The sequence below is a fragment of the Ctenocephalides felis genome, unplaced genomic scaffold (assembly GCF_003426905.1).
Source record: "Ctenocephalides felis isolate EL2017-DRISC unplaced genomic scaffold, ASM342690v1 CF-g0.4_SCAFFOLD_03573, whole genome shotgun sequence".
Classification (NCBI taxonomy): domain Eukaryota; kingdom Metazoa; phylum Arthropoda; class Insecta; order Siphonaptera; family Pulicidae; genus Ctenocephalides; species Ctenocephalides felis.
Genome location: NW_020539727.1, coordinates 7732656 through 7743278, shown reverse-complemented (window position 1 = coordinate 7743278; position 10623 = coordinate 7732656). Strand labels below are relative to the sequence as shown.

The following is a 10623-nucleotide window of genomic DNA, read 5'->3' as shown; positions in this document are numbered from 1 at the left end:
TATTCCGATTGTGATTAATCTGGAAGTCAAAAATAAATTTCATACATACGCGTTAAATATGTGTTAAATATATGTACAATATCAAAGTTTTAACGAAAACATAATATTGTATCTGGCCACTAATTACCAACTCATTAATTAACTGATTTTATCCTTACATTTTCTAATAGCAACTGATTTCTGATAAAAGTGTTTTTTTTTTGGTAAACTAGATGACAAAGATTCAAAGCATCTGTACTATTTATTGCTTTATTGTAACCAGTTGGTATTGGCATTTTGCCTCGAGGCAAGTTATATGAACTTCCCGATATGTTTAAATAATCGACTTAATCATCAATAAAAAATAAATTAATTTATGAGTGATTAAAAGTATTTTGATTGGATTATTACACATAATTGAAAACGAACGAAGACGTGAACTCGGAGAATTTCCTAAAGGAAATTTTCACAAATCAATAATTTTTATAATTGAACCAGTTTCCTTAGGACTATAATGGTTTAGTATATTCATTACAACTAAGAACTCTATCGTTATACCAAGTAAATCGTCTAATTTATATTTTAACAAACGTAAAAAAAACTACTCATTTTCTCAAACTTTGATGAATTTTTAAAATTAAACTACTTGTCGTAAGGCCGTAATATTTCAGTAAGCTCTATAAGACCATGATATATACGCCAAAAAAAGTTCCATAAAAATCGGCTCAAATTTTTTTTCAACAGTTAATTACAAGAAAACGGCAAAGCAAAGTATCATTTCCAACTAATATCTTTCGAACAGTTTTTGATTTTTTAAAATCGATTCGGTAATATAAGCTTAAATGTGGACGAAAAGTGTAACACTTTTTGCAAATTCCAAAGAAACGGCTCGACAGATTGTCTCACAAAACTGACAATCGTTAGTCCTTATTGAGATACATCAAATGGCTTTTAAATTTCTGAAATCGATTCAGGCGTTTTTGAGGAAACGTCAATGAAAGTTCTAATTTTGACGAACGCCATAAAACGATACTAATTTTTGCATTCTTTGACGAATTTTTGAAGCTAAACGAGTTGTCGTAGGACCGTAATATTTTAGTATAATCTACAAGCCTATGATATCTACCGCAAAAAAAAAAATCAATGCAATCGTCGAAAAAATTTTTTTAACACTTTATTACAAGAAAACGGCCCGGCCGATATGTACCAAAACTAATCAGCACGATTCCCAATCAATATTTTTCGAACAGTTTTTGAATTTTCAAAATCGATTCAGAACTGCGGGCTAAAACATGGACGAAAAATTTTTCACTTTTCTTCTATTTACAAAGATCGTCGCGCAAAATTGATAAACGCTAGTCCTCATCGAGATACATCAAATGGCTTTTAAATTTTTAAAATCGGTTCAGCCATTTTTGAGAAAACGTCGTTTGAAGGCGAAAAATCTGTTCACATACACACACACACATACTTTTTCCAACTTTGGTCTCATTCGATTCAGAACGGCTTGAAACGTCGAAAAAACTTAAAATTAGCGAATCGAATTTTTTGATAAAAAACATAAACTTCTCCTTCGGGAAGTTAATAATCTATCATTCTTTTCGGCTGTCGTAAAGAATCCTAGGGCTTTATTGAAAATATATTGAATTTATTAATGATATATCTCTGTCAGAAGATTCAGAATGGCTTGAAACGTCTATTTAATTTTTGAGAAATTTAAGAAAACTTATACGTCGTAAAGTTAGTCTATGATTTATAATAAATAATTTATTTTTTTGGCTGTAGTAAATAATCTTAAGACTTCCTGAGAATATATCAAATTTATTAATGATATATCCCTGTCAAAAAATTCAGAATGACTCGAAACGTATATTTTCTAACTTTTACATCTTGAAGTTAGCTTATGATTTATAATAAATAATTTCATGTTTGCGTCTCTGTTGAAGACTCTTGAGACTTTATATGAAAATATATCAAATTTATCGATATATATCACTGTCAAAAGATTCAGAACGACTTGAAACGTCCGGCGAATACTAACTACGTCGTGAAGATAATAATATATTATTTAGGGTTACCAGCTCTCACATTAACGTGGCCTTGCAGCAAAACATTTGACAGTTGTTACCACGTGGTTTTGACATAAGCAAAACATGAAAATTACTTGTCATTCTTAAACAATTTTGCAAAAATTGCAGAAAATATAAGAAAACTATATACTACATTAATATTATAAAACAAAGGTAATAAATTTGTATTATTTCATCATGTCTTTTATATTGTTAGTATTAATGGCTCGTCATATCGAACGTCGGTCAAAGTACGACCTCATCGACTGGCTTAATTAACATACATCACTGATAATAAACAAGATAAAAAGTATAGAATTTTAATTCCGTAATCATTTATGAACTCACACAAATATAAATCAGTACTGAATCGGTGCTCTCAAGAGTAAGTCGACATTGTCAAATGTTTCAGTAATAAATTGGTTAGTGAACAGAAATAATAATAGTTAGTGTGATTAGAATTAAATGACAGTTGTATTGTAGTTATATACGGTATAGTACTTTTTATATATTTGTGTCACTAAATGATAAATGATTTATAAGTGCTCTTGCAATGGTCTTTGTTTAGTGTTACTAATTGCAATAAATTAGCTTAAATACAAGCTATTGTTATCTAGCTTATATAAACTTCGATTTTTAGTACTTTTATTTTTTAGTACTTTTATTTTGTATTTTTCTACCATAACCACTAAATCATCTACTTACTTGTATGATTAAATTCAATAATCGCTTGCCTACTGATTAAAATCAAACACTTAGTTGTAATGGTGGTACTAATATCAATTTTTGGTTTTAAATAAGAGTTGTTATTTAACTTATAAATTTCGATTCTTTAGTACTTGTATTTTGTAACCACTAGAACATCTGTTTGCTGAATGATTTAATCCAATAATCGCTTGCCTAATGTTTAAATCCAACCACTTGGTCTAAATTGTGATGTGAATATCAATTTTTGGTTTGAAATAAAAGCTGTTGTTATTTAACTTATAAATTTCGATTCTTTAGTACTTTTATTTTGTATTTTTCAACCTTAACCACTAAACATCTGCTCGTTGAATGATTTAATCTAATAATCGCTTGCTTAATGCTTAAATCCAACCACTTAGTTCTAATCGGGGTATGAATATAAATTTTTAATCTTAAATATGAGCTCTTGTTATCAAGCTTATAATTCTTAATTCTTTAATACTTCTATTTTGTATTTTTCTACCATAACCACTAAACGTCAGCTTACTGAATAAGTATATCCAATATTTGCTTGCTTACTGATTAAAATCAAACATTTAGTTGTAATTGTGGTACTAATATCAATTTTTAGTTTTAAATAAGAGCTTGTGTTATGTATCTTATGAATTTTAATTCTTTAGTACTTGTATTTTGTATTTTTCTACCATAACCACTAAAACATCTGCTTGCTGAATGATTTAATCTAATAATGGCTTGCTTAGTTATCAGAACCAACAGCTTGGTCTAAATCATGGTACTAAATGGTACATCTTGGTACTAAATCTTAATTAAGTACTATTGTTATCTAGCTCATAAATTTGGATTCTTTAGAACTTCTATTTTGTATTTTTCAACCATAACCACTAAACATCTGCTGGCTGAATAAATAAATCCAATATTCGCTTCCTTACTGATTAAAATCAACCACTTAGTTGTAATTGTTTTATGAATATGAATTTTTGGTTTTAAATAAAAGGTCCTGTTATCTAGCTTATAAATCTTGATTCTTTAGTACTTCTATTTTGTATTTTTCTACAATACCCACTAAAACATTTGCTTGCTGAATGATTTATCTCAATAATTGTTTACTTAATGATCAGAACCAGCCGCTTGGTCTAAATCATTGTAATAATATCAATTTTTAATTTTAAATAAGAACTCTTGTTATCTAGTTTATAATTTTTTATTCTTTAGTACTTCTATTTTGTATATTTTACCATAACCACTAAACATCTGCTCTCTAAATGATATCCAATCATTTCCATCAATAGCTCTTCCCTTATCGTTACTAATATCAATGAAACACCTCAAAGGAAAGTTAAACAATTCTTGTTATATATCTTTTAAATTTTATAATTCAGTACTTTATCTTTGTATTTTTCTGTTATTAATTACTGAATGATTTATATCTGCTCCTTAAATGATTTTTAACCATTTAGAGTTACTCGTGTTACAAATTTTAATAAAAAATCTCAAGCGAGTGATATAAGATATGTGAAATAGTTCTTATAATATAGCTTTTGAAACTCATAACAGTTAATTAATTTTATTTTAGTTAGTACATCTTTATATCTTTGTCTCATATTTTGTACAACTAAATGATTTATGAGTTCTCTAAAAGGTCTTTGCTTATTGTTACTAATATTGATCTTAAATTAATGTTTATACAGGTCTTGTTATATTTGTTTTCAAAATTTGATTTGTAGTACTTTGAAATTGTATTATTTTTGCTATAGCCAATGAATGCTTTATATCTTCTCTCTAAATGATTTCTAATCATTTAGAGTTATTCGTCTTCTAATTGATAATAAATCTTAAACATATGATAAAGAAAGTGCTAAATAGCTCTCGTTTTATAGTTTCTAAAATTCAATACAATTCAGAAAGCTCATTGTAGTTATATTTAGTATAGTACATTATTATATTACTCGAGTACTAATATCAATGAAAAAAATTTAAACATGTGATAAATGAAATCTTGTGATATAGATAATCTGATACAGTTATATAAAGTTAGAATATATATATATATATATATATATATATAGATATATATAAATATGTATATAAAGTTTATTGTAATTATATTCATAATTTTTTTTGCTCTCTAAATGGTCTTCCAGCACTTAGTGTTCTTCATATGTTACTGAAATTAATCGACAAGTTATATATATAGCTTTTAAAATTCGATTTTTCAATACTTTTAATTTTTAATTTTCTATTATAACAAATGAGTCAATAATAATTGCTCTCGAAATGATTTCCAACTATTTAGAGTTACTCGTGTTACTAATGTCAATAAAAAATCTAAAGTCTGTTATGAAAGAACTTGTTAAATAATCCTTGCAAATGGAAATAGTACTTCTGTATATATTTCTGTCATGATGTATCACTAAATTATTAACTTCTCTTAGGGTAAGTTATAGTAATCGCAAAAAAATCGAAAATGAAAATTTTTGCATATCTTTACGTTTCAAAGGTTTCTGAACATTTTGGCATATCTCAGAAAAAATGTGTGTCTGTGTGTGATTTGAATGGTTAAAAAAACATTCGATTTCTATTGATAGGGAGATGTGCTGATTAGTTTTTGACAAAGATAGGTCCAGCCGTTACGGAGATATGGGGCAAAAAGTGCCAAAAACGGTAATTCACTTTTTAAGAGAACGGAATACTCGATTTGAATGATTCAAAAATCATTTTACTTGCAATGACGAGATGAATAATTGATTGATTTTTAGTAAGGCGGGTCTAGCGGTTTCGGAGACGCAGAGGAAAAAGTTAAATAAAAATGATATTTGGTGGTCAAAAATGAACATTGGACGCAGGCACATCAAATTATCAGATATTTGATAAAAAATTAAAAATGGGTACTATTTTTTTACAATTTTGTATATTTGATATTTGGCGGTCAAAAATGATGATTAGACGTATTCACATCGAATTATCAGATATTTGATTAAATTTCTAAAAATGAGTACTAATTTTGTTTCAAAAGATTTTTAATTTTTAAAGTTTACTTATACGGTTCAAGCAATTTTCAAAATTTTCCGAAAAAAAAATCAAAAATTTCAAAAATATACAGAGTTTTATACTTCAAATATGAATTTTTAATTTTTTAATTCCGTTTGAAAATGTATTTTTTTCAAATGCGTTATTCTAATCGTAAGAAATATATCCTCAAATGGATTTTTTCGGCACCTCTTGCTAATGCAAACTTTCTCAAGTGTTTTGAGCGATAAAATCGTCACTGTATATTTTATGTAAGGTTCACACGCAATTGAAGTAAAACCTTTTTGCTATCATACGAGATGTTTTTTTTTTAATTTAAGTTAAAAATAAATGCATCATATAACAATTTTGAATAATGTTTCTTAGTAATATGGTAACGCTCACGACGCACACATTTTTTAATGCCAAACATTACACATATTTATATAATAATAAATTATATATTTATAATAGCATTGAAAATACGTATAATATTTAAAAACAATAATGTAATTTAAGTCACACCTACTTCAAATACGACATGATCGGTTAGTCATTGTAATTATAGCATTTAAAACTTGAACTTTAGTGAAATGAAGTAGTTGCTGATTAATAAATTCTTTAATATCCGTTCACATAGTGAACTTATAACAATCTTAAAGAATTTCATTAACACTAATAATAAATAAACTACATAGATGTCCATCATGAAGTATATTTGTATATAAATGATCGACAGCTACACAGACTATTATTGTGTTTGATTTCTTGTTTAGTGTAATAAATCTTAATATCAATTCATTCTTCATTATTTTTAATTATTTATTAAAATATGCAACTTTGTGCTACTTTACGTTCAGGATCAGTAAAATGAAATTTTAAGCTTTGGCATTTGAACGAGAACAGTTGTTTCACTTTTCGAAATTAACATACATTCATTGACTGTTTTTTTGACTATTTCGCTGGCGATACAGTCTCATTGTTTGAGCAGCTGTGGTATGTGTCTGTTGCTTATAAAAATAATTTCTAAAAATATATAGTAACCACGAATAATACAAATTATTTCAATAAACTCACGTTTCTTACACGGTGCAGATTTTTCAATTGTTTAATTATTTTCACTATACAATCAAAGCAATCATACTCAAGCGACAGGACGACCAATCACAATCGACCCGTATAAAAATGATCGAGTTGTACAGATTTACTTCCTAGTCGCGCCTAAAGAAGTTTTACTTCAAAATTAATATAGTATTATATATTAATTCTATATAAATACAAATATAAAAATATGTACTAAAGTCTGTACATTTATATGATGCAAATTACTATTAGAACTATTTGGCAAAACCTTTCTTTTTTAAGCAAATTGAAGCTACATATTAATTTTAAATACTTAATTAAACCAGACAGAAGAACCAAGAAAGAAATAATTTATGAATATATCTTTATGAAGATATCAAGTACTTACATATAAATAATACGTATTGATATCAAATTTTTACTACTTATATCAAACAATACAGATTTTAGATAAATTTTCCCAGACAATACTTCGTTTTTTTATTAAATGTGTTTTTAAGTGTTTAAACTCATGATCAGATATTTATACATTATCACTTTTGATATGAATTTGCAGAAATTGCTTTTAATTCACTTTAAGAATAATCTTTTTTTACTTACCGCAAGAGGAGTTTGTTTTCATAAAAAATCCGATTCGCTAATTTTATGTTTTCTCGACGTTTCAAGCCATTCTGAATCGAATGAGACTAAATTTAGAAAAAGTATGTGTGTATGTGAACAGATTTTTTTCCTTAAATCTACGTTTTCTCAAAAACGGCTGGACCGATTTCAAAAATTTGAAAGCCATTTGATGTATCTCGTTGAGGATTATCGTTTGTCAGTGTCGTGCGACGATCTGCCGAGCCGTTTCTTTGTAATTTGGTAAAACTATTTACTTGGTATAACGATAGAGTACTTGGTCTTAATGAACATACTAAACCATTAAAGTCCTACGAAAACTGGTTCAATTATAAAAATTATTGTTTAGTGAAAACTTGCTTTTAAAAAATACTCCAAGTTAACGTGTTCGTTCGTTTTCAACGATGTGTAATAAATCCATTCAGAATACTTTCAAATACTCCTATTTTCTTTTTTTTTTTGATAAAGTTGGTTATTTACACATATCGGGAATTTCATGTAACTTGCCTCAAGGCAAAATACCAATACCAACTAGTTAATTTTTGTTTTATCCATTTCAGGTTTCTGTGATACTTATACAAAGCAATAAAATGGAGAACTACACATCAGATAGTAGTGATAGTGATCATATCGAAGAGCATACAATAGATTTATCATATTATATAATAAATAATACCTTAGTGGAAGAAAACCTAATTCATCAGTCCGAGAAGTCTTTGGGTTTGATAAAAATTATCAAATTAAATCACAACAATCTACCTGTGGTTCCAATTGCATTGACAAAGTATACAAATCTAAAAGTATTAGATCTGAGCAATAATTGTCTCACTAGCTTACCAGGTAATAATTGAAATATTATATATATATATATATATATATATATAATGTATTATTTCTATTACAGATTTACTTCAACATTGTCCCCTGGACAAGTTGATTGTAAAGAATAACCTTATAACAAATGAAGGCCTACCAAAAACATTTACAAGGAACTCTATGATAAAAGAAATTAATTTGAGTGGGAATCGTTTGTCCAGTTTTCCAGAGCAATTATTAGAATTAAAAGAACTGAAATATTTGTATTTGGGAGCAAATGAAATTCCCAGCATTTCCAAAGATATTTGGAGACTCGACAAGTAAGCGAATATGTTTCTGTTTAGTTATATGAGGAAAATAAGACTCGACTGTTTTTAATCAATCATTGACACATGATTAATTTTATCTAATATAGATTTTGTGAGATATTAAATTATTTGGAATATTGACGGTTTTTTGTAAATATTTATGGCCTAAAAATTATAGTACTTATTTATATCTTATCTGGGTTGTCAGATAATTAACCAGATTATTAACCTAGCATCAAACTCATTTTTCATAATGAATAAAATTCTAATAAAATAATAAAAACTTGAAAATCAATAAGTTCAAATGTTTGTAAAAAAAAGGTTTTTAATGTTACAAAGTACTTGCAAAAAGGCTTTTATGTTTCTATTATTTTTTTTTAAATGATGAAACCATCAAGTATTTTACTGTTTTACAACCCTAATGGGAAATTTAAATAAATAATTTTAATCAAGGGTTGCATATACCTAACTTTTAAATTATGGGGCAAATTTTCTTTATTTTAATTTTTTGATTTTTTTAAAAATCTTTATAATCAATAATTTTTTATCCCACATTCAGTTAACGAATGATTTGCATTGAAATTCAGATTTTTATGGAATTAACAAAAATCTTAAATTTAACTGAAAAAAAGGGATGACAACCTGCAAAACATTATTCTGATCATATTTTTTATTTTGTTATTCGAAATGTGTAATTAAAAATTACATTGTGTGCTAAATTTTCACTATCTACCACAAATTCTTATTTTGTTTACAATAATAAATTTAGATATAACTAATTTAGTAATTTATTTTTGCTACTCTGGAAATTTTCTAGAAATACTTTACAATTTAAAACGACGTTTAACTGCGTATATACATAAATATGATAATTTTCTCGGATGGTAATAAATATGTTACTTTTTGAACAGACATCCATCCAGATAATAAATATAAAGAAAACTAAATTATGTTTCCTAAAGTGAATTCAATAGTCAATACGTTTCGAGTCCCAATTTGACTCTTCTTCAGTGGAATTAGAACAACACAAGTATAATTATGCACTAAACGTAAACGTTACAAATAAAATTGATACTTAGAGCTAAACCATGTTAATGGAAAAATAATAATTAAATATGAATTATATTCATAAAATTAATTAAAATGAAAAATAATGAAGTACGCAATTGGTACTCGAAACGTATGGACCATTATATTAAGTTTAAGAAACAAAATTTCGGTTTCTTTATATTTATTATATGGATGGATGGATGGATGCCTATTTAAAATGTTTATAGTTTTATCAACATATTTATCACTATTTAAAAAAAATTTCATATACCTATATATATATATATATATATATATATTATATATATATATATATTTATATATATATATATAAATATATTTCAGTTTGAACATTTTGTCAATGGGAAGTAATCGCTTGACGGAAGTTCCTGAATCTGTTGGTCTGTTGAAACATTTGAGAGCATTAATTCTGAGTGATAATATTATACACAATTTACCATCGAGCATTGCAAATCTCAAACATTTGAAAACTCTTTCGTTACATAAAAACCAACTCAGGACTTTACCTACTGAAATTATTACGCTTAAATGTCTCTCTGAGGTAATTAATAAAATATATTAGTAATAATGATATTATATATATATATATATATATTATATATATATATATTTATTTATAATTTACCTTTAGTTGAGTCTCAGAGAAAATCCGTTGGTTGTTCGATTCGTGCATGATATGACATTAGCTCCAGCCTCTTTGCGAGAGCTATCTGCACGAGTTGTAAAAATCAACAAAATGGTCTGTGGTCCAAAAGACTTACCAAGAACTCTTCTAGAGTATTTGGACAGTGGTCATTGTTGTGTTAATCCTAAATGCGAAGGTAAATTCTTGCAGTATTTTACAATTTGACCAAATTTAATATTATTTTTTCGTTTCCTTAGGTGTGTTTTTTGATAACCGCGTAGAACATGTAAAATTTGTGGACTTCTGTGGCAAGTATCGTGTTCCTTTACTTCAATATTTA

At 26.9% G+C, this 10623-nt stretch overlaps 1 protein-coding gene across 1 annotated transcript; it reads left to right on the top strand.

The window, feature by feature from the left end:
* Positions 1–7678: 7678 nt before the first annotated feature.
* LOC113389032 (leucine-rich repeat-containing protein 58-like) lies at positions 7679–10617 on the top strand (the record flags this gene model as incomplete). Its single annotated transcript, XM_026626082.1, has 6 exons — positions 7679–7706; positions 8024–8303; positions 8368–8599; positions 9983–10199; positions 10290–10479; positions 10541–10617. Coding segments are annotated over exons 2-6 (966 nt in total), but the record flags the coding sequence as incomplete, so codon positions are not given.
* Positions 10618–10623: the final 6 nt, after the last annotated feature.